This window comes from Trachypithecus francoisi, unplaced genomic scaffold (genome assembly GCF_009764315.1).
Source record: "Trachypithecus francoisi isolate TF-2019V2 unplaced genomic scaffold, Tfra_2.0 Lachesis_group6, whole genome shotgun sequence".
Classification (NCBI taxonomy): domain Eukaryota; kingdom Metazoa; phylum Chordata; class Mammalia; order Primates; family Cercopithecidae; genus Trachypithecus; species Trachypithecus francoisi.
Genome location: NW_022681471.1, coordinates 121,649,610 through 121,674,698, shown reverse-complemented (window position 1 = coordinate 121,674,698; position 25,089 = coordinate 121,649,610). Strand labels below are relative to the sequence as shown.

Below are 25,089 nucleotides of genomic sequence, written 5' to 3'. Positions count from 1 at the left end.
AACAGGTGAAATTTGTTTTAATAATATTAACCCAATACATCCAAAATATTATTTCAACATGTATTCAATATAAAAAATACTGAGATATTTCACATTTAGTTTTTGCACTAAGTCTTTGAAATCTCGTGTTTTTTACATTTAAAGCACATCTCAGTTCAATTTGGTCACATTTGAAGTGTCGATGGCCCCGTGTGGCTGGAGAGTCCTGTATTGGACAGCATTTGGAAAACAGAAAAGTAGATGGAAAAACATGTCTAAAGTCATCCCTACCAGAGATAAACACTATCAGTGTTTTAATCTACTTCTGCCAGCCTTTTTCGATCTGTGCATCCTTTTTTGGTGGGCGTTATACATGGTTGAGATTGTACTGTGGGTTGAGATTTGCACTTTGCTGTGTGGTTGATTCTGATCCATAGTTTGTTTGAGGGCCGTGGACTAAGGGAAGAAAGAGTCAGTAGACCTCACTTTAATCCTGGTTATGCTGTTATGTAGTCACTTATTAAGCTGTATTGTTCTTTATCTGTAAAGGGGAGGAGTTGATGTACATGATCTTTGATTCTTTTAAAGTTATCGTTTTGAATGTGTAAGTCAGCTTTAACTGAAGTCCAATAAAGAGCTCTCTGTCTTAGCACTTAGAGAGTAGGAAAAGACTCCAGTGTTTTCTGACTTAAACTGTACTCTTGGCTTTCTTTGTCCTCTAACATTTTATGATGAACATTTTCAAACATACAGAAAAGTTGATACAATTTTAGTGAACACTTGTATATCCACTACCTAGATTTCACTATTACGCTTGTATTATACTCGCTTCATCATTTTATCTGTCCATCCATTCATTGACTTCCTTTTTTTGTATTTCTTTTCTTTTGAGACGGAGTCTGACTCTGTCACCCAGGCTGGAGTGCTGTGGCCGGATCTCAGCTCACTGCAAGCTCCGCCTCCTGGGTTCACACCATTCTCCTGCCTCAGCCTCCCGGGTAGCTGGGACTACAGGCGCCGTCATGTCGCCGGCTAGTTTTTTTTTTTGTAGTTTTTAGTAGAGACGGGGTTTCACCGTGTTCGCCAGGATGGTCTCGATCTCCTGACCTCGTGATCCGTCCGTCTCGGCCTCCCAAAGTGCTGGGATTCCAGGCTTGAGCCACCGCGCCCGGCCCCTTTTTTTGTATTTCAAAGTAAGTTGCAGACATCCCTACACTTTCCCCTAAGTATGCTCTTTTGAACCAGAGGTCTGGCATCTTACGCACCTGACCATGTTTCTATGTCCTAATTTGATGTGTTATCTTTTAATAGCTGAGAAGCTTCAGCTTATTGATGATCAGTTTGCAGATGCTTACCCTCAGCGTATCAAGTTCGAATCTTTAGAAATAAAGCTAAATGAATATAAGAGAGAAATAGAAGAGCAACTTCGGGCAGAAATGTGTCAAAAGGTAAGCTTTATCTTGTTACTGTTAATAAGAGTGATGTTTTTGCTTGTCTTCTAAAGTCTTAACCTTAGGTATATGGGAAAATATCTAGAACTTTTAATAGTGAATGGGATACTATACTGTTGTGCATATATTTTTTTATTTCTGATGACATTTGTTTATGCCTGTTGAGTGAATCCCACAAATACAGTGAATGAGATAAAACTAAAGATGAAATAAATATATTTGGGCAGAGCATTAATGTTAAACCTAGATGTAGAGAGAGAACTTGTTCCTTTTTTTATAGTATAATAGTATTTTTAATTTTTTGTGATCAATTTGCAGTTGAAGTTTTTTAAAGATACCGAGATAGCAAAAATTAAAATGGAAGCGAAAAAAAAGTATGAGAAGGAATTAGCCATGTTCCAGAATGATTTTGAGAAAGCTTGTCAAGCAAAATCTGAAGCCCTCGTTCTTCGGGAAAAGAGTACCCTTGAAAGAATTCAAAAGCACCAAGAGGTGGTATTTACAAATATTTTATGGGTGGCTATTTCCTGCAGCTATTAGTAGGTTGGCTCAAGATCCAGGAACAGGATGGTACAATTGATGGAACAAGGCCCCAGAAGAGCAATAGGGACTGGGGCCAAGAGTGCAAACAGAAGGATGGGCCTTGAAAAGGATACACAAATTTGCTTCCTCTGAGACTGGTGGAAAGGCAAGAACTGTGGAGGTGAACAATCAAGTTGGGATTATGAGAAACACACCCTGAATAAGCTCCATCTCCTCAGGCAGATTAGGGGGTTAGATCTCGGGTTTTAGGAGCAGATTGGAGGTGCAGAGTAGCTCCTATGGATAAGGGAAGAACAGCCCTTTAAAGCAGAGAGGACTGATCACCTGTATTGAGGGCTCAGCTGTGGTTGGGGGAGCCTGGAATTGAGAGAGATCAACCCATGTGCTTGTAGGTGAGTTTTCTGTTCTAGTTCTGGGGAGGATTTGTAAGTATCTCCTTCTGCCCCTTTCAGTGAGGGTGGAAAAATGGAGATGCTTGGGAAGTGGAGCTTTTCAGAGCCTAATTTATTTGACTAGAGAAAGGCAGCCTATTTGAAGATTCTGGGGCTCTCTTGGGTAGTGAAGGGAAGCAGAGGAGAGGGCAGGTGGCTTCTGGGGGAAAGGGAGGGTTGAGTGGCAGTGTCAGTGATCAAGGACTCGATCTAGAGAGACTGGTAGTTGGAAGAATAAGGATGGTCCAAGAATACAGAATTGCAGGATGAGGTTTCAGGTGGAGACTAGAAACCAAATGCAGTATGCTGCCATTGGAGAGAGCCATGGAAATGAGCAAGGGTGAAGGTCCCCGGGGTAAAGGAGTCATCAGGGCCACAAGGGTCATCCATGTGACCATTTGATCTTGTCACCCCAGAAAGTAACTGGACAGGAGACGGAGAGGGTGAAGAGTGGGAGGGAGTCCATGTTGGCAAGCGGGATTGCATCTACTCCTTTAAGATCATATTCCTTTCCCAAGGGCGTGTCTTAGACCAAACTAGATTTACCGCACTATTTCCAACATACATCCAGAACTACTGCTGTCAGATGTTGAAAGTAGGAATGCTTCCCCCTAGTGTCCACTCTTGCTTGGGGCTTCTCAATAAGACCTGGTTGTGTAATGCTAAGGGCACCCCCTCTAAAATTTTGTATAGCATTTCTAGGAATTGGGCTTGCTTCAGCTATAAAAATGAATGTTGGAAGCATATATCTTTGAGATGATTAGATTGTGTTTAGACTAATAACTCCATCTTCAAAATAGGTGACTGTCTAGATCACTGTTTAACTCTGATTATCTGAAAGCTTTGAAGAAGATTGTCATCCTCATAAAAAGCACCATATCTTTATTCCCTCACCTGGACTGTCCATCCCCTTCTTTCCCTGACAAAACCATACTGTCTTTCAAGACCCAGCTTGGATGTCACCTGAGTAATGCCTTCCCTGACTCCCACTGAGCGACTCATTTAGGCCTTGTTCCTGCATCACTCTCTATGTACTTCAGTTACAAAATCATCACATCTTAGTGTGATTGTTTCTCACTCCTTGACTAAATTGTGAGGTCTTTAGAGATGAGGACTATATCTGTCTACCTTTTTATATCCCGTTTCCAGTATGCTGCTTGACATGTCATGGGTAGTTAGTAAATTCTTTCGCTGTGAACACACAAATGGAAGGATGGTCCGTTCTTTTAGGAGTTCATATGAGCTTGCTAACTCTGAGTCAGAATGACCCATGAACTGAAACATTCAGACAGCACCACCACTAAAAACCATGGGGGTTCGATTCTTTTGGAGTTTTGTTGCTGAAGGTACATTTTGTTTAATTTTTCTTCCTGGGGAACTTGCCAAAATTTAGGTAAGGGCTCCAGGTTTGGTGGCTCATGCTTGTAGTCCCAGCACTTTGGGAGGCCAAGGCAAGCATATCAGTTGAGCCCAAAAGTTCAAGACCAGCCTGGGCAGCATGGCAAAACCCCATCTCTACAAAAATACAAAAAATCAGCCCGACTTGGTGGTATGTGCCTGTAGTGCCTGCAGCTAGCTACTCAGTAGGCTGAGGTGGGAGGAACCCTTGAGCTTGGGAGACAGAGGTTGCAGTGAGCCAGGATCACCCCACTGCACTCCAGCCTGTGCGACAGAGTGAGACCCTGTCTCAAAAAAAAAAGTTTTTTTTTTTTAGGTAAGGGACTGAGAAATGTTAAAGAACTAAATAGCATAAATTACACATGGCATGTTAGGACTATAGGGTAATGGTAGTTTAACAGTCATTGGGGGAGTAAATTTTTATGCAACTAGAATAAGCAAAAAGCATACCTTGAGTTGGAATCTCTTGAAGGTGAAATTGTTATCCTAAATGTCTGTATTTTGCTTTTTGGAATTTAGGAAACAGTATATTCATTCAAATCTGTTTTGCTTTCATTAGCTTGCTAAAAATTAATGCTTTTCTATACAGATTGAAACAAAAGAAATTTATGCTCAAAGGCAACTTTTACTAAAAGATATGGATTTGCTAAGAGGAAGAGAAGCAGAGCTGAAGCAAAGAGTTGAAGCTTTTGAATTGTAAGTAATGCGTGTTCATTTTGGATATTCAGAGTGATGAGATTAAAAATAATTACTAAATATATGTCTAAATTTTCTAATGTTCATTGCCAAGTAGAGTTTTTGTTTGTAAAGGGGATACCACCTAGCATTAGAAGGTACAAATTAAGAGGAACAAACACTAGGGTTTGATTTTGAAATATAAACATTAAGATGAAAAGACCAATGAGATGCTATCATCAGGCTACAGTAAGACCAAATAGATAATTTGGAGAAGCTGTTAATACTGGAACAGATCATATGTTTTGCAGTTACATTCAGTCCCTCAGATCTGATAGTTCCGTGTGTGTATGTATAGTAACTGAATTCCATATATCCAGGCCTGCAGCTTTTACCAGCTGTGTGCTCAGAAAAGTATGGTGGTCCGACTTGACTTGTATTTGGTGAAACTATTTCTTTGTGTTATTCACTTTTTCTGAGTGCTCACAAATGTTTCATCCCTCAGATCTTACCTGGGATTGACAGCAAGCTCACCTGTCCATAGTTTGTGCAGTAAGCCTTCTTTTCCTTTGGGAATCTGCTATTGACACCCGTAGAAGGAATCTTAGTTCGTTAAATAATTTGTCTCCATCTTCATTAATGTTTTTTTCTCACTTCTATAGGCTTAATTTGTTTGATTTCAACTCTCTGTCTACCTTATTCTCTTTTTGGCAATAATGATGAAAAGGCAGATTGATCAAGAGAAATAGGCACAAAATTGGGGCAGAGAAAGTTCATCATACCTTTACCTCCATTTTCTCTACTCTTGTTCCCTCCTTCTTAGCGTATAAACTAAATAAATGTAGTTTACCTTTCCATGACTTTCCAGGTTACCAGCAGAGGGAGCTAATACCTGGAGCCTTTACCTGTTCTTAGACTAGTCAGCATTTTGTAGCACTTCTCAGGATGACTGGATCTCACTACCTGTGAACCTACCTTCCTGGCTAAGGAGTTGGTGCTATAGTTGATTTAAAGTCTCACTATGAAGACCATTCTATTCTTCAGTATTTGGAAGCCCTGATTGATCCATCTATCTTTTGCCCTCTCTTTTGGTACCTTTTTCAGCATTCAATCAATAGGGTTTTTTGTTTGTTTTGTTTTGTTTTTAAGACACAGGGTCTGTCTGTATTGCCCAGGCTGGTCTCAAACACTTGGGATCAAGCGATCCTCCTGCCTCAGCCTTCTGAAAAACTGGGATTATAGGTGCGGGCCACCACACTTGGCTAAAGCTGATTGGTTATTAAATGACAAAAACAAATATTCTATCTTGAATATATATGGACTAATAATTAAATCCCACAGTTAGAAACAGTATTATAGAAGATTCAAGCACATAAGTACACTTACTTGTTACTTTGTAACTAATAATATTCTTTCATCCCAGAATTGATTTTGGCCGTTTATCACCTATAACCATTGTTTAAGTGCTTATCTTCTATGAGAAACCGCTTCCCTCTTGAGACTCTCCCACTCCCCTCAGCCCAAAGCCATAGTCAGTTCTGCTAGTTTCAGTACGCTGTAACTAGGTCAGTTCATAAAATACACTGAGGACTTCTGGCTCTTTATTTCTACTTCCCAATAGTGATATCATGTAGCAGTTTTAGTCTGTTGAACTAGACACATGTGATTTTTTTCCTAAATTTGTTAGCTCCGCTATGGTAGTTTATTTACTTTTTATATTTTTGCTAATTTCAGGAACCAGAAGCTCCAGGAGGAAAAACATAAAAGCATAACTGAGGCACTTAGGAGACGGGAGCAGAATATAAAGAATTTTGAGGAGACCTATGACCGAAAGCTCAAGAATGAACTTCTAAAGTAATTGTTAAGCATTTTTAAATAACTGATATGTTTAAATTAAGTTGGTAGAAACATAAAAACTGACGAAGTAGTCTGTAACTTAGGCACACTTTAGTGTTTGAAAAAAAATACATAGTTTTATCAATACAGTCAATCCTTTCCTGCATTTAAGTTAGGATAGTTTTTAAAATATAAGGGCCAGGTGTGGTGGCTCACGCCTGTAATCCCAGTATTCTAGGAGGCTGAAGTGGGCGGATCACCTGAGGTGAGGAGTTCAAGACCAGCCTGGCCAACATGGTGAAACCCCATCTCTACTAAAAATACAAAAATTAGCCGGGTGTGGTGGTGGGTGCTTATAATCCCAGCTACTGGGGATTCACTTGAACCCGGGAGGCAGAGGTTGCAGTGAGCCGAAATTGTGTTACTGCACTCTACTAGCCTGGGTGACAGCAAGAATCCATCTCAAAAAAAAAAAAAAGTATAGGGATGCACATCCTCTGTGCTTCTTATGGCTTCTCTAGCATTTATTGCGGGCTGTGATTTGCTTTAATTTTCAGTACACCTTGTGACTTGCTCAGCTTGCATAGTTGATAAGCTGTAAAATTGGAATTATAACCACTTTTGGTTATCTTTTTCTCTGCCTCACTTATACAGCCCCAAGGATGGGGGTATCTAACCATCTATAAATTACACTAATGGTCATAGTATTTGTCAGTGAACATGTGCCTCGTATTTCTTCAAGATTCAGCAAAGCCAGAATCAAAAGAGCTAAAGTTAACTATGTGAGGCAAAAAGTGATACAGAGAAAGGAAAATATGGACAACTGTGGTTACTTTGGCTTTTCTGTAGTCTGAGTTTTGTGTATCAGTGAATAACATCTCAGTGCTACAACATTATGCCCATGTGGTAACATTTCTCTTCAGTGTGTGGGAAAGCATCTGGCACATAAAAAGTGCTCGGTTAATATTGCTGTAAATGGGTCGCGTGGAAATGATTCAGCTCGGGTGGTCTGGGCATTTCTTATTCGGCCTCTTGTATTGCCTTCCTCAATTGTCATTGATACACCATTACATAGTATTGCAAAGGTTTCTCGAGGTTATCCTTTAAACAAATTCTATTTTTTAAAAATATGGCAGCTTTTTTATCTGTTGATTTTGAAATGATGTATTGCTATGTCAGTTTCTATACTAAAATAGCTAAAATGGAAATGTCTGTAGTTGCTGAATTTTTAGGAATAAATGAATTAAAATATGTGTGTTAATTTTACATAGTTAGGGAGCTAGTGAACTATTTGGTATCATTGTGACAGCTTCCACAGGCTGCATGGTGTCTGTCTGGCTTTGGGAATCCTCATATGACTTTGGCAGGTGTTGGAGTTTGGAGGCTCTTCACCACAGGAGTGCTTCTATTTCCTTTTGGAACCAAAAGGGCAGATGGTAACAGCTGGGAAAGGGAAGTGAAACGGTGAAAATGTGCCTTTTGGTGTTGCTAATCCGGGTATAATGCTCTTGGCGGTTGGCTCTCAGGACTGCCCTTAGTCCCTGAGCACAAAAGTTCTTACCTTGGTTGGGGGTGGACAGATGGTACAGGTGGATTGGAAGTGACTGTCTGATTATCATTTGGGATTGAGTCTGTTGTGTGCTGTGTAAATTTAATTTACCCCTTTGCTCTTTATGTCGGTTGAGACCAACTGAAAAGTGATTGTTTTCAGTAACTAACCTTATGATAATACGACCCTTCATTTTGTGTGATTGAGTTTTGGGACCCAGTTTATAGGATCGAGGAAGGGTTTTACTGGGCACTTTATGTTCAGAGGTCATATCCCTGGCTTTAGTATTGAGGACTTTGAAGTTTACACATTGTCACGTTCAGCGCCCTCAGGTGCTCCTGTGCCGTAGATAAGTTCTCGCACTGATAACAGTCTTTCCAGAAAAATGACTGAGGAGTTTATATTTAGTCATTCTGATTCTCAGGTATCAACTTGAACTGAAGGATGACTACATCATTAGAACTAATCAACTGATTGAAGATGAAAGGAAGAATAAAGGTGATGTTTGGGGGGGAAATAAGCTGTATTTTTCAGTTCTGCTGTAGGTTATTAGCTTCCCAAGTTGGGCCTGTTCCATATTCTAAAAAATATAGCTTACACTTCATTGTTTCTACAAAATTACACATTTTTTGTAATTTTAATTTTATAAATTTAAAAAAAATCATTGTCTTCACTGCCTTTTGAGAAACCTTCATGTTCAGTAATTTGTATATTCACAAAGGCCAGTGATTTATCATGGATATTTTATCCAACTTTATTTCATATATTTTGATAAATCTGCAATTGTCAGGAACGTAGCAGCAACTTACTGCCATGAAGTATGTATTACTCCTAACTATGAGAGACTTTATTTTTCACTTACGGAAAACTTTAACTTCTCTGTCCCCTGTGACCTAGTTTCTTATTTCTTTTGCTTCTAATGTATTTTTATGCTTTACAATATTTTTACTTGATGTATAACCTTCTGAACTCTTGTGTACATTGGCCTGAGACTGTGGAAGTTGAATAATTTTTCAATCTTCAGATGTTTCACATTTTAGTGTATTTCTAGGAAATTGCTGCAACAAGAAGTTGAAGTTTTGGTGGAAATTTCAAGTAGATTCTTGGGAGTAAACCAGAGTTGGGTAGTTGATGTTGACCCAGATACCCGATGTGTGGCTACTGTCTTTTTTTTTGTTTTAGAGATGGAGTCTTGCTCTGTTGCCCAGGCTGGAGTACAGTGGCACAATCTCGGCTCACTGCAACCTCCGCCTCCTGGGTTCAAGTGATTCTTGTGCCTCAGCCTCCCAAGTAGCTGGGACTACAGGTGTGCACCACCATGCCCTGCTAAATTTTGTAGAGACAGAGTTTCACCATGTTGGCCAGGCTGGTCTCGAACTCCTGAGCTCAGGTGGTCTGCCTGCCTTGGTCTCCCAGAGTGCTGGGATTACAGGCATGAGCCACTGTGCCCAGCCTCTTTTACTATCTTGTGGAGACTAATACTTCTTTTATGGATTAGTACCAATATGTATGTAACAAATTATGGTTTGATGATATATCTACATAGACTTGTGTTAGATGAAGTGAAAACTACAAAATAGTAACTACAATATAGTAACAGACAGATCTTTGTCTTCAAGGAAGTTAAGAGCTGTGGGTATTAGGGCCCTGTGCTTTGAGCAGATGGTATAACTCTGGTTAGCATGTGTAGCAAGTGGAATTTCACCACATACATGACAGTTATAGCTTCACATCACCTGTTGGGTAATAGGGTTTATTTCTTACTTGCCCCCTACCTCTGCTATTTCGATTGTGAAATAGTGGTCATTAGGTCTGACATACTGGCCATAAATATTAAATGGCTTTTGTATTCACTAGGAAAACTTATGGTGTTTAATTGGTGGTTCTTTTTTCAGAAAAAGCTGTTCATTTGCAAGAGGAGCTCACAGCTATTAATTCAAAAAAGGAGGAACTCAATCAATCTGTAAATCGTGTGAAAGAACTTGAGGTAATTGTTAAGCATATTGGTTTTTGAAATAGATTTTAAGCAATATATGAAATTTTAGTCATACATAATTTATCCTAAGTCATCCTCTTGAAGTGTTTCGACTGCCATTTATATGGCTAAGAAGGTGATGACTGTAGTTAATTCAATAGTTCTTAATTTCAAACAATGTCACATAGGAAAGCGCAGATAGAGCTTTGGGTCCTGGAGTCCTGCTCAAATCCTGTCTGTGTCTCTAACTGCTTGTGTGTCACTAGGGAAGTTCTGTGACTGCAGGTTCCTGAGCTGTAAACTAAGATGTTTTCCACATTATAGGGTTGTTGAGGGAATTCAGTAAGCTAACTTACGTGCCTAGTTCATAGCAGGTGGCCATTACTGTTAGTTTCTACATCAGCCTGTTCTCTCCTTCCATCAGCAGCAGGTAGAAAAATTCCTGTTGTTACATTGTTATCTTACAGATTAAAACAAAATGAGGTGCACTTTTCACATATCATTGCTGCTTTACTTTTCTATTCATTCGTGTGCTTGCTGTCTGAAGGAAAGCTGGAACTTTAGGTACTTACAACATATTTTGTATATAAAATTTATTTTAGCAACTTTGACTTATGTGAGAACTTTGTAGGCTTTTGTACTCAAATATGGTATATATTATACTAAGAAAAGGGAAGCACTTCACAACATGTTACGGAATCTTTCTTTCTTTCTAGGCAGAGTCTTGTTCTTTCGCTCAGGCTGGAGTGCAGTGGTGTGATCTTGGCTCACTGCAACCAACTTCCACCTCCCAGGTTCAAGTGATTCCCATGTCTCAGCCTCCCGAGTAGCTGGGATTACAGCCATGCGCCACCACGCCCAGCTAATTTTTGTATTTTTAGTAGAGATGGGGTTTCGCCATGTTGCCCACGGTGGTCTCCTGAGCTCAAGCAATCCTCTTGCCTCAGCCTCCCAAAGTGCTGTGATTACAGGCGGGAACCACCATGCCTAGCCATTTTTATCTTACTTTTTCATATTTAAAAAATATATATTGCTATGATGGGTGATTGTTGTTGGGTTCTTAGTTGCCTCTGGAAAATGGGATGATAATCTTAGAAGGACTTGCTTCATGGGATGGTGGCCTATAAAACTTCTGCCTCAACTGTAGGGCAGAAGATAATTTTTGTTACTGTAGTTAGAGTCTTACTGCAGAGAGTCAGACTTCTTTTTTTTTTTTTTTTTTTTTTGAGACGGAGTCTCGCTCTGTCGCCCAGGTTGGAGTGCAGTGGCCAGATCTCAGCTCACTGCAAGCTCCGCCTCCCGGGTTTACGCCATTCTCTCGCCTCAGCCTCCCGAGTAGCTGGGACTACAGGCGCCCGCCATCTCGCCCGGCTAATTTTTGTATTTTTAGTAGAGATGGGGTTTCACCGTGTTAGCCAGGATGGTCTCGATCTCCTGACCTCGTGATCCGCCCGTCTCGGCCTCCCAAAGTGCTGGGATTACAGGCTTGAGCCACCGCGCCCGGCCGAGAGTCAGACTTCTATCCAGTGACCTTAATTAAATTGTGACACCATGCTTAAAGGAGCCTGCCAGCTTTTACTTTTGCAGTACTGTAAAGTCATTATTCAAATGTAAATTTTCCTTTTTGAATTTTAGCTTGAATTAGAGTCTGTCAAAGCGCAGTCTTTGGCAATAACAAAACAAAACCATATGCTGAATGAAAAGGTTAAAGAGATGAGTGATTATTCACTACTAAAAGAAGAGAAACTGGAGCTTCTGGCACAAAATAATTACTTAAACAACAACTGGAAGAGAGTAGAAATGAAATCTTGCATCTCCTAAACCGTATGTATTTTTCTTTTTTTCTGACTTGCATGTTTTAGTAATTCGTATTAGGTCAGTATTATAAAACTATGCTTTGTACTTGTATAAGGTGGGGGGGGGCTTAAATTGGGAAGGTTTATAAAATTAAGATTCTTGGATTAAACTCTGCAAACCTGCTTTAGGTGGTATCAAGGCTTCCCTTGCCCTCTGACTGCTGATTGGGTTTGGCCAGTGGGGACACCAGCCTCTACATACAGTAGCCCTAGGCTGGCCACTGCCTCATGTGAGGTCATAGTGCCTGTGATGACCTCTTCCGGGTGCTCTGCACCACCTCCCTCTCTCCAGTGCTGAGAATTTCTCCCTCCCCTGATTCTCCAGGCCCAAGGAGCGCTAACAGTGTGGCCCTGTTACTAGCCCAGGGAACTCCACCATCCTTTGTGCATACCCTGAATAAGTCAACCTTTATTAAAGGGTTCTTAGATGACCTTGACTGTGACAACCATCTGCCTTCTGCCTGGATCCCAACTGCTGCTGTCAGATGCCCAGATCATATTGGATCCCAGGGCTGTCATCAACAGGTAGACCAGAGAGAGAGCTCCTTCTGTGCATGGTAGAGGAGAGAAACAGGCTTTCAGGTTAATTTGAGGATTTGAAAGAGTTCTTTTACTTGGAGTAGGGCTCCAAGGGTAATAAAGTTTTCATTAACATGCACTAAATTCTTTTGTTGTGAAATTTGAGTCAGGATTGCTTTGAGCTCATTTAATAGACTTATCATATTTATTGCGTGAGTACAAAGCAAAGGAACACTTTAAAACCCCTTTAACAGTTTTTGTTAAGTGAAATAACTTAAGGTTGGTAATGACTAGGATTTTTTTTTACCTTCTTAGGCCTAGCTCAGCCGGCTCCTGAACTTGCAGTCTTTCAGAAAGAACTACGGAAAGCTGAAAATGCTATGGTGGTTGAGCATGAGGAGTTCGAAAGCCGCAGGCAAGCTCTGCACAAACAACTGCAAGATGAAGTGAGTATTGCTCTTCTTCAGTTCTAGTGTGATACCAGTACACTTCATAGATATGTAAACTTGGCACAAGTCATACTAGTGTAAATCAGATTTATTTTAACATCAAACATTACTCTCCCAAATATGCTAAAAGTATCCTTTCTCATCTGAGAAAATTTTGCAGTGATAATATGACTTTATATTCGTAATAGTAATAAAATGGAGAAGAAAGCAAACTCACCTAAACATAAAATTTTCTGAGTGCCTGATGGTACCCACTGTTATCTCTTGATTCTCACCCTAAGAAGTATTACAAACATTCACTGTGTCTTCTGATTCCTGCCTGCATGCCCTAGAGTTCTTTGATATGACTGAAAAAGATGGTGAAAAACTTGTTTGTTCTGCTTGTGTTTTTCTTAATAGGGACCCTCTTGTTTACTGTCATAAAGCTTCTTGAAATTGGCAGAACAAAAAGAGTACAAACACGATAAGAGAATTTTTCCTTTTGAAGCAAGCTGTGATTTGTTTTACATGGATTTCTTTTCCTATTCTGAATCTTTTCAGATTGAACATTCTGCACAGCTGAAGGCCCAGATTCTGGGTTACAAAGCTTCTGTAAAGAGGTTAACTACTCAGGTTGCCGATTTAAAATTGCAGCTGAAACAAACTCAGACAGGTTAGAGACATTTTAACCCATAAATATTTTTGTGTGTATAAAGCTTCTGTTGTCTGTGAAAATGTAATGATCATAATTTATTGAATAGTAATTATTGTGTTAGGGGAAAAGCCATAGAAATATGTGTCATTTTAGAAGTAAAACTGCCTATCCATTTTGGTAATACCATCTGCATCATCAGCAAAAGTGATTTGCTTCATAGGTGCCTCATGGCTTGGGAGAGTCTCATGCCCCAATAGGAAAGGAATGGTGGTGATGTAGAAGTCCCCACATTCATTCTAGGATTTCTTTTTTTATTTGTAACCCCAATGTTAACACCAATCAGTAGTTTTATGGATTCCTTGATAGATATATGAATATACAGGACAAGCAGGGTGGTTTAGCAAAAAGAACATTGCCCTCAGAATCAGAGAACTGTTCTTCTTTTGGACCCCAGTTTTGAAGTTGTTTGACCTTGGGCATGTTACTTTAACTTCCTTGGGCCTCAATCTCCTCATTTGTAATGGGGATAATAATACCTACTGAGCCATGATGAAAAAGATGAAATGAAATGGGTTTCAGTCCAGTGCCTGGGACATAAAAGACACTCAGGAAATGGTTATTGGTATCATTTTATTATTGTGTCTTCACTGTGGATGCATCTCTGCCCCTTCCTACTTCGTAAAAAGGATATTGAAGTTTAGATACTTTCTTCTTCAGTTGCTTTCAAGCTCAAAGAAAGTACGTACGTGTTACCAGTTCAACTAGGTCAGAGCCTTCCTCGTTCCCACCTGCATTCTTTCCTTCTCAGCTCCTTGTTCTCTTCTACCAGCACTTGTTTTATTTTTATCTCTACTCATTTCTACTTTTTTCTGTTCCTCATTTTCTTTCAATTCTGTTTGCGAAACTTGTCACAGCTGAAGTCATAGCAGTCTCCTATCAATAAAAAATAGTTGAATGAGGATAGAACCCTTTCGCATGTATGTGTTGCTAAGGGCAAACTTTTTTCTTGCAGCATCACGGGGAGGCATTGCAGGAGAGTGGGGCACATGCACTGGCTTTGCATTAGGAAAGCCCAGTAGCTCTTAGACCTGCTAACCGTGTGACCCAGCCTCAGTAAGCTTTAGTTCCCTCATCTGTAAAATCGGAACAGTGAGAGTTCCTTGACCACAGTGTTGTTGTGAATGCAGGTCCTCACTTCCTTATATGAAACTCAGGCCATATGCTGTGGATTTCGCACTAGCCCTGGGAGTTCTGAACAGCATCCTATAGTAAAACACATTAATTATTTGCAGTCAACTGTATGAATATTCATGCTGGGATAAATAAAGATTATAAATGGGTTTACATCAGTTCAGGTCAAACTTTTCAGCCATATGAGTTCAAGACTGGTTAGGCTTTGCCAGCAAATAAATTATGAATAAATTTTCAGTTCTCAGAGCCTTGTGGATTTCAAAATTGTGCATAATGGATTCTGAAATTATATCATGTTACAAAAGACATATGAAGCTGTAGCTGGTACAATAAGCTCTCAATGAATGTTAGTGGTTATCATTACCATGGCTTCAGAAACTTTAACGTGCAAGTTTGTCCTTATTACTTTCTTCCATTTTTCAAAAAAGTAATATTCTCGAGTATATTTTCTTCTCTGCCTTGTTCACTCACTTGTGAAATTTGCTTTTTGTACCCTGCAGCCCTAGAGAATGAAGTGTACTGCAATCCAAAGCAGTCTGTGATCGATCGTTCTGTCAATGGATTAATAAATGGCAACATGGTGCCTCGCAATGATGAGATATGTGGGGATTTTTTGAACAGTCCTTTTAAACAGGAAAAAGTTACAGCACGTGTGGTTGCATCAAGGATCACAAATTATCCAAATGCATGGGTGGAGGGTAGTTCCCCTGATTCTGACCTTGAGTTTGTAGCCAATACTAAGGCAAGGGTCAAAGAGCTTCAGCAAGAGGCTGAACGCTTGGAAAAGGCTTTCAGAAGTTACCATCGGAGAGTCATTAAAAACTCTGCCAAAAGCCCACTAGCAGCAAAGAGCCCACCATCTCTGCACTTGCTGGAAGCCTTCAAAAACATTACTTCGAGTTCCCCGGAAAGACATATCTTTGGAGAGGACAGAGTTGTCTCTGAGCAGCCTCAAGTGGGCACACTTAAAGAAGAAAGGAATGACGTCTTGGAAGCACTGACAAGCAGTGCTGCCTCGAGGCTCCACGGGAGCACTTCCTCCAGACGCCTCTCTTCCACACCCCTTCCAAAAGCAAAAAGAAGCCTCGAAAGTGAAATGTATCTAGAAGGTAAGCCACCCGCACAAAGGGTTGTGGGGTGCTCTGGAGTTGGGTAGCCACCCTGCCCACGACACGGGTTGCTGTGAGGGTCACCGGGCCAGAGTGGCAAGGTCTAGTGTTTGCTTGGCACACAGAGCTGTTTAGAGAGTGATAGTCGCCTTTCCTTTGCTGCCTGTTGGTTTCATGCATTTTATTATTGCCACTGCAATTTAATTTAGTGCTTGAATCATTAGTTTTGTGGATCTTATGCATCATAGTTGGCTTTTTGTGAGGATAACAGTTTATTTTCAAACTAATGGAGCTCTTTAGAAACCACGTTGGTATCTTCTCCATGCAATTGGTAATATTTTTGCCTTGGTTCTTTCTGCACCTTAGGTCTGAGCAGATCACACGTTGTTTCCCCCAGACCTTGTCCTGACAGAATGCCCCTACTATCACCCACTGAGTCTAGGCACAGCCTCTCCATCCCTCCCGTCTCCAGCCCTACAGAGCAGAAAGTGGGGTATGTATAACGTTCTGATTGATTAGCTTCAGCTGAATCATGTTATTTGCTGTGTCAGCCTTCAGTTGTTTTACTGGGATTTTTTTTTTTAAGATAGTTATTATAGATCATGTGGCAGTATAGAATTTGCAATCAGATTACAAAATGATGTGTCATTTTTGAGAATCATCTAAATTACCTGGAGGGAAAAAGATTGTTTTTAGCAAACAAGTGGATAATGCTTATTTGCTAAACTTGATGTATGGACCGTGCAATCTGGTGTGAATAAGCATCTTCCTGGTTCTGTGACTAGACTTGGTTTATTAAGATAAAAAACAAATGGAGGTTATTTCTAAAGTTGGAACAATTTTACGCATCATTAAAAAGTCATTTAAAAATATTTTGGCATTGAAATATAAACAGATAAGGTTCTGACCTGCATATCATTGAAATAAATTCAAACCTGGTAGCAGGCTCTGGAGTAGAGTATGATTGTTGAAACAGGAAGGAGTGGATGTTTTTAGAAACAGGCCACTGGGTCAGCCAGGCTGTGATTTGAGTCATGAGCAGACTTCTACCCATACCTGGGCCCACAGCAGAGAGAACTGACTCCTTAGTTCTGGCTCCAGCCTGGGCATCTGCATGTTAATGTAGTTCTCTGCCACATGGGCCTGTCATGGTCCTAAAGCTTTTTTTTTTTTTTTTTTTTTGTGATAAGCCAAAAGGAAGGTAAGACACACACATATGCTGAGTTAGGGCACTTTGCTCACTCAGGGTTATGGTATTGCATCTTCAGCTGGTTCATGCTGATAGTATGCAGAATTTTTTTTCAGAAATGTTTTATGGTTATTTCCTAGGAATAGCATTCCGAGTACAACATTAGTCTTTATTAACAACTGTAGTATCTACTTCACAGCATGAAATAGTTACAAGGAGTAACTGAGTAAACAGGTATTAATTGCTGAGAACAATGCCTAGTGGTGGTGGTGAGGTGGAGCTATTGTTTACAAGACAAAGAGAAAAGGAATTTTGTAGAGCCTTTTCTTGAGTCACAAAAGGCTTTTTGTCACCTTGTGCTCTTTGGTTTTCCATTATTAAAACTTCACATTCATGAATTTTATCCTTCCAATCTAGTCTTTATCGAAGACAAACTGAACTTCAAGACAAAAGTGAATTTTCAGATGTGGACAAGCTAGCTTTTAAGGATAATGAGGAATTTGAATCATCTTTTGAATGTAAGTTCAAATATAAGTATCAGTTTTTATAAGTTGAAAATCTAGAAAGCTTAGTTTTGGTGAAACGTATCCATTGGTTTAAAAAGAAAAGCAGTTACAAATTGGGTCATTATTATTTTGTGATACAACCACAAGTACAGATGTATCACCTCATTTTTCTGTCATGAAGATTTTCATGCGTGTGTCTGTTTACTTTTTAAAAATTTCAGTATGACTAATAATTTCAGAGTTTGAGCTAATTTTTAGCTTATAAATGAACTATTAACATCAGATTTTAAATAATTATCATTTTTCTTAATTTATTTTTACCTTTTTATAGAATACAGCAGTGTTTATTTTTATATTTTTTGAGATGGAGTCTGTCTCTGTTGCCCAGGCTGGAGTACAGTGGTCCGACCTTGGCTCACTGCAACCTCCCTCCTCCTCCCAGGTCCAAGCGATTCATCTGCCTCAGCCTTCCAAGTAGCTGGGACCGCAGGCACACGCCACCACACCCAGCTAGTTTTTTTGTATTTTTAGTAGAGATGGGGTTTCACCATATCGGCCAGGCTGCTCTTGAGCTCCTGACCTCAAGTGATACACCTGCCTCAGCCTCCCAAAGTGCTGGGATTACAGGCATGAGCCACTGCGCCTGGCGTAAGGATGTTATTTTCTAAATTTGCTGATTCTGTTGATTGCCTCAGATTTACAAAACCTCATTTTTAGTGAAAGAATGGAGATAAAAGAATATTAAGAGTCCAGAAACTGGTGTCCTGGCTATGGCTCTGCCTTAGACTGTCTCACTTCGTAGCCACTTTGTAAGCGTAAAATAAGCATGTAGAGCCTATCATCTCTAAGGTTCTTTCTTTATATTTGTATATAAGCTGTTGGTTAGCCTTGTAAACTTCATCTTCAAATCTGAAAATGTAATATTTTGAACAGTTAGAGGGCTTGGTAAATTTTGTGAATATTTGTTAACGTCTTTGTGTTAAATCATTGATAGTTTAATAGAATTCAAATGATTATCAGCAAGCTAATTGAATTCTTCACTGTCACTGGGTTGATTTTCCTGTTGGGTAACAAATCTAATTTTGTAAACAAAGTTAATTCTTTCAAGTACAAAAACACTCTGACGAGCAAATACGTTGGCAAGTGGTTATGTTGGGAACTTCATGGAATCCTGTTAGGAAAGGGCACACCCAGTTACTTTGGCTTCAGTTCCCGTTCTCCAGTCAGTTGCCCCCACACTGCACTACCCTTCTTTGTCTTGGTGTTATTATTAAGGACTCATGGGACAATTGTTTGTGCCTCATGCAGCTGCAGGGAGCGTGCCAAGGCAGTTGGAAATGGATGGGCTCTCTCCTGCCGGGGATATGCCTTATGTGGGTGCTGCTGCAGCTCCTGTGCCCTTCTCATATCAGCACCCAAGTAAGTTCTTTTCTTGAACTAACAGTCAGCAGGGTCACATACTAAATACCAGTCTGTGTGCTCTGTGAATTAGTTCATGTATCACTGAAGTCTTCTTACAGGTGTAAATTAGTCAAAATCTTGGGTTGGGGAGTTACAGTGTCATTATATTGTTAACGACATTTCTGAAGTAATTCCCACGTGAACATGTAAAGACAGTGCTGAGGAAAGGACACATTGGAAGAAAAGGCTTCTCATTTACGCTTCTCAGGCCAGTTGCTTAAAAAGTGTTTTCATTAACTCTTCAGTGCCTGGAATAGTAGTTGGACTTTTCCCCAAGACTCTTCTACAAAAACTGTTCCATGGGAACCTTATCATTTTGGGAAATCACGGTGAAAAATTGAAGTAATAATTAACTCCCATCATATATCTTTAATGTGATTGTAACATTTAAATGTTATTTATTTTTCTATCTACTTGTTTCCTTTGTGTCATAAGAAATTAGGACAGAAAAACTTTGTATTTCAATCTTTGGAAAAGCTATGACACCGAGTTAGCTTAGCACTGGAGGAAAACTGGCCATCAGACTTCTCTTGTCTGGCCCACTTCCTCTTTCCTCTTCTCCAGATTACCTACTTCCCTCACTGGGGGTGAAGGGGGACGGCAAGAGAGCCATGGGAGCTTTGTGTTTTGTTCCAGGGCTCAGCCAACAGCCAGGTCCTTTTCTTCTTGGACCAAGTGTTTAATCCTCAAATCTGAAAGGAATTTTCTCAAGTAAAGCCACCTCTTAGTCCCTCCCAAACATTGGAAAAACATCATACCCAAAACCCCTGTTAGCAGTTTCTTGGTTTTAGTCATGGTACTCAGGAACGTATAAAATTACTGAAAGAGGCAAGAGATTTTGAGAGGGTTGATTTTGCTGATTCCAGAGTAAATCTGCTTTGGAAAGCATTCAGTGAGACTTGATCTAGAGCCTTCTCTCTGCTGGGCACTTTGCTCAGGGCTGAGCCTGTAGCTCAAGCCCTCACCTTCCTGGATTTCTAGTAGGGGAGGCAGATAGTCAGCAGGCCATCACCCAGGACCGTAGCAGGGAGCGGGGAGTAGGGGCCGCGGCCACAAGAGGGAGTGTCTACAGGCACCCATTTGGTACAGACCTGAGTGAAGGAATACAAATAATGTGATAGGATGAGGGAAATCAGCTGAGTAACTAGGTGTTCTGCCACTGAGATGGAACATAGATTATAATATTGGCTTTAAAAATTATTAAGCAGGCCGGGCGCGGTGGCTCAAGCCTGTAATCCCAGCACTTTGGGAGGCCGAGACGGGCGGATCACGAGGTCAGGAGATCGAGACCATCCTGGCTAACACGGTGAAACCCGTCTCTACTAAAAATACAAAAACTAGCCGGGCGAGATGGCGGGCGCCTGTAGTCCCAGCTACTCGGGAGGCTGAGGCAGGAGAATGGCGTAAACCCGGGAGGCGGAGCTTGCAGTGAGCTGAGATCCGGCCACTGCACTCCAGTCCGGGCAACAGAGCGAGACTCCGCCTCAAAAAAAAAAAAAAAAAAATTATTAAGCATCATGGCGAGTGACATTTTGGTTATTGAGAAATTGTTACATTTGTCATTTCACCTCTTCATCTGGGCACAAAGGGAATTCAAAAAGTCTGAAATTTGGTGTCTCGGAGGTGCCCCGTGGACATACTTCCTTTCTTTCCCCTTGTGTCCAAGAGGTTTCTGTATACCACCCTGCAACTACCAAATATACACCAGAGCAGAGAAGCAGCTCACTCTTCCTCTTTATTTTGTAATTGGTGCTTAAACAACATTCCTATTTTGAGATTACTATTCCATATAAGAAAGCGATCTGGTTTAGGAGTAACCATTTTTTCTTCTTCTAGCAAGGAGGAAGTTGCATTTCTGCTATGGAAATGATCAACTATGTCCTCTGGTATTTTAATTTCATGAGAAGGATTCAGAAGAGATGCGGGGAGAGAGAGAAGAAACTGTGTTGCTTCTCTCCTATTAGTAAAACTCAGTTCCTGCTGATCGCTTTAGAACAAGGCACAGCAAAAAGGTTCAAAGTCCTCTGCTGAACCTATGAATTTTTCTGCTTATTAGCATTGCTTGGGTTAAAAAAAAAAAAAAAATGTAGGTTATGGGTCAGAGCCGGAAGAGAAAGGTCAGCATAATTGTCTCTGGGATTGGGGTCTAATTAAAACTTGTGAGATGTAGGGACCTGTGCCAAGATGCAGAGAGAACAGACAAGTAATTAAAATATGGGCCTTGCCTGGAAGGAATAGAAGTGGAAGAAACAAGTATGTGTAGTTTTTGACAAAGCAGGTACAAGATATCCTGCAAGTAAGATGCTGGAGTGGTTACTTGTCACTTCAGGAATAAGGAGGAGGTGGCATTTCAGTTGGGTCTTGAACAGCATTTCAGACTTTGTGAGAGCAAGGGAGTGCTACAGATTGAGGAGACAGTGAAGGTGAATGCTGAGCAAGGAAGATACAGCCATGGCCAGGCTCCAGTGAGTGGGTTGGTACAGATGAAATATTTCTAGTACAAAGTTGGTGGTGATGTAGGAAATCAATCTGGAAAGAAAAGGGCAGATTGTCAGCCCGGACTACCATGGCATTGGACTCTGTCAGAGTGGAGATGATGCACACACAGCAGATCCACATCTTCCTGTCAGGAAATGCCTGGTGCAGATGACCACAGGTTGTTGGAAGGCAGAGACTGGCTTCAGGGAGAGCCTTGACTGGGCTGTTTCAGTAGTCCAGTAAGATGGTGAGAAGGGCCCCTGTTGCAGCCACAGGACAGGGAGTGTGAACCTGCAAGCGCTGGGGGCTGAGTGGTTGGAGGGTAGAAAGAGCATGATCGAAGGACTAGGACGATCATGCCCAGGACGAAGCTGGTGCTGTGGGGTTTCCACATGTGGATGACAGGGAACTATCAGAAATGTGGACGCGAGGCTAGGGAGAGAGATCAGGAGTAGAGGAAAAGATATGGAAAGGATCCATATACAAGTGATCACTAAAACCCCAGGAAGGGCTGCCGTCAGTTTGGAGGAAGTGGGGAATGAGCAGCGAGATGGCTGGAATGGCCGGGGGGAGGGCAGTGGTGTGATTTCTGTTGTTTTGTTGGGGTAGGACAGACTTGAGCATCTTTATGGGAGTAAGACTTCTAAAACTACTGTGTATAGAAATAGGGATTAATGGCTCAGTCAGGGTCCTAAAGATAGGGGAGGGATTACAATCAAAGGCAGAGGCAGAAATGCAGGGTTTGCCTTGGAAAGGAGGGAGGAGATCTGTGAAGAGGATGAGAGCATGTGACATGGAGGGAGGACAATTGGAGTTGGTCATGGTGAGGATGACTTGTTATTTGTCTTAGCCAAGTGAAGTAGGGTGCAGTTCAAGGAGTGGGGTTGGGGGCTTGAAGTGAGTGAAAATGAAACAGTGACTTGAAGCAGGTCACAGAGTCAACTAAAAGCCAAGCAGAGTCTCCGTGGGTCTTGGCAAGGGCTCCTGCAGACTAGTCCTGCATTCATTTGAACAATCTGATACTGGAAGCTACTCTTTATTTTCTGTCCTATTAGGTGTAGATCAGAAACAAATTGAAGAACAAAAGGAAGAAGAAAAAATACGGAACAGCAAGTGAAAGAACGAAGGCAGAGAGAAGAAAGAAGGCAGAGTAATCTACAAGAAGTTTTAGAAAGGGAACGAAGAGAACTAGAAAAACTGTATCAGGAAAGGGTAATAAGTATGACTTGATTTTCTGTACTGGTCGCTCCACTGTACACCTTTCGTAAGTACATTGAGCTCGGGGAGGGGAGTCAATTGGTGTACAAAGTCAGAGGAGCGGCAGGTGCCTTAAAAGGCATCCCTGTCCTCTCCTTGTCTTAGACGGTGAGAAAGGCTGCACAGAATGTGCAGCTTAGGAGTTTTGTAGTAAAGGATGGTTTTTGAAGGAATTTTTGTACTTTCTCATCTGATCCTTAAAACAAGCCTGTAAAAAAGGTAGACTGTGCTTTGCTGCAGAACTTTGCTTTGAAAACAGGGTTTAAAGAAGAGGCTGTGTCAGCTAGCTGGGACTAGAACCCAAGGGAGGAGATGGCTGCCAGTTCATGGTTGCTTCCAGGGGCATACATTCCCTCCCTCCTTCCTGTAGTTCTCTTCTTGCCTTCTGTGTCTCGATTCTGGTCCTAGCAGATGGATTACTCTGTCCACTTAACATACCTGCTAAGTCTTGCTTTAATTACTCTAACATATGAATGTTCCTTGGACTTCTGGTTAATTCAAGTCTAAAGCACAGGACCCTTGCCGATTAATACCTTCCTTGAGATGACGTATTTGTCTTCCTTTGATGACAGCAATGACTTCAATTTTAAAAATTAGTCCTCTGGCATACAGGCTGTACTTGAAGGATCAGGATTAATATTAGTGCATTTTTAAAATACTTAAAAGTTTTACAAATATATTTGTGTATTTTCTGTTTTGGTGCCTGTTTTATAGAGGATTGAAGAATCACTGAAGATTGAAATGGAAAATGAATTAGAAATGGAAAATGAATTAGAAATGAGTAATCAAGAAATGAAAGACAAATCTGCTCACAGTGAAAATCCTTTAGAGAAATACATGAAAATCATCCAGCAGGAGCAAGACCAGCAGTCGGCAGATAAGGTGCCAGTGCCATGGACAGGGCAATCTGTGGGTGGGGGACATCCAGGGCTTCCGTGGTTTAACTTCTTGGGATGGGAATCCATCTTCTCCATTGAAGACAAAAAAGTGAAAAGTATAGAAAATCCAAAGTTCAAATGGAACCTTGAATCTTTTAAATATTCTACTCTTTTGACAAAAACTCATAGCTTTTTTGCTTAAGGTAAAAGATTTAAGAGGTTTTAAAAGTTGGGGTAGCTCATTAAGAACAAGGACGAAAAGATCTATCATATAACAAATGCATTAGTACTGACATTAATATTTTATGTAAGTCTGTAGTAATATGGGTGTTAAATGCATACCCTATAGTTTATTTTGATGTGCTTGCTAAATTTCATGTTTAAAAGTCACCTCTTTTTTAGACTTTTAAATTACATATATATTTCAAAAATGGTTCTTAGAGAAATTTCATAAAATTAATGCATATCTAATTTCAAAATTTTCCACCCCCTCCATGTAATCAGAGCTCAAAAAAGATGGTCCAAGAAGGCTCCCTAGTGGACACGCTGCAATCTAGTGACAAAGTTGAAAGGTACCTGTTTTCCCTACATACTGTTTCATACACAAACTGTTAATTGCTCATTTTGTCAGCCAGAGAAACGGTTAGATGTTTGAGATTGCCTGTAAGAAGTTATTGAATCAATCAAAATTACTGACTATAAAAACGATTGAGTTTTTTAACTTGTGAAATGATCCTGATATAAATTGTAAGCTAGGGTAGAAACCCCCAGGGAAGGAGTTGAGAACATTATGAAGATAGCAAATAAACTTGACACAAAGTTTTACATTTTAATTTTTGTCTTTTCCTAATTTAGTTTAACAGGCTTTTCTCATGAAGAACCAGATGACTCTTGGTAACCATGTTTGCTGCCCAGCTTCTAACTTACATACTATGAGAAGTTACATAACATTTACTCCTTTGTAAATGTTTCTCTATCATCAGACAAAACTCAATAAAAATGTGTGTAATCCAGTGTGGGGTTTTTTTCCCCTAATTTTGATACCACAGTGTGTGAACCAAGAATAATCTAGTCACGTGAAACCTCTTCTCCAGTCATAGTATTTCTCATTCATTGTAATAAAAGGAACTGGCTTTTAACCTCATTTTTGCCTTAAATTTTAAATGAGTATAACCTATCTTATTGGTCAACTCCAGGCCTACATTTTGGAAGTTTAAGCTGTGTTCTTTTCTCTCCAAAGTTGGGCTGCTACCTGTAAAACAGGTTATTTTTCTCAGCATTACTCCTGTTTTGTCCCTGACATAAAAACAGATTTTTCTAGGCATTAGAAATAGTAAGATATTGCCTCTGGTCTTTACTTTTGACATCTGTGGTTTGAATGTATGTGTCCCTCCAAAATTCATATGTTGGAATTTAAACCCCCCCCCCCCAGTGTGATAGAATTAAGAGGTGGCGCCTTTCACAGGTGACTAAGAGTGGGATTAGTGACCTTATAAAAGGGCTTAATGGAACTAGTGAGGCCCTTTTGCCCTTCCACCATTTGAAGACACTGCATTGGTCCCCTCTGGAGAACACAGCAACAAGGCACCATCTTGGAAGCAGAGACTGGGCCTTCACCAGACATCCAACCTGCCAGTACCTTGATGTTGGACTTCCCAGCCTCTCAAACGGTAAGAAACACATTTCTGGTCTTTATAAGTTACCCAGTCTAAGTTATTTTGTTAC

At 40.5% G+C, this 25,089-nt stretch overlaps 1 protein-coding gene across 1 annotated transcript in view; it reads left to right on the top strand.

Moving 5' to 3' along the window:
- OFD1 (OFD1 centriole and centriolar satellite protein) overlaps positions 1 to 24,508 on the top strand; it is a 36,029-nt gene extending 11,521 nt beyond the window's left edge. The window contains 19 exon segments of the mRNA XM_033201561.1: positions 1,291 to 1,427; positions 1,749 to 1,922; positions 4,392 to 4,498; positions 6,212 to 6,331; positions 8,287 to 8,360; positions 9,758 to 9,849; positions 11,473 to 11,602; positions 11,605 to 11,661; positions 12,528 to 12,658; positions 13,202 to 13,313; positions 14,987 to 15,595; positions 15,962 to 16,088; positions 17,202 to 17,302; positions 18,599 to 18,709; positions 22,285 to 22,329; positions 22,332 to 22,441; positions 23,201 to 23,368; positions 23,869 to 23,936; positions 24,220 to 24,508. Coding sequence (XP_033057452.1) covers positions 1,291 to 1,427; positions 1,749 to 1,922; positions 4,392 to 4,498; positions 6,212 to 6,331; positions 8,287 to 8,360; positions 9,758 to 9,849; positions 11,473 to 11,602; positions 11,605 to 11,661; positions 12,528 to 12,658; positions 13,202 to 13,313; positions 14,987 to 15,595; positions 15,962 to 16,088; positions 17,202 to 17,302; positions 18,599 to 18,709; positions 22,285 to 22,329; positions 22,332 to 22,441; positions 23,201 to 23,368; positions 23,869 to 23,936; positions 24,220 to 24,262 — 2,516 coding nt within the window. The 3' untranslated portion in view covers positions 24,263 to 24,508.
- Positions 24,509 to 25,089: the final 581 nt, after the last annotated feature.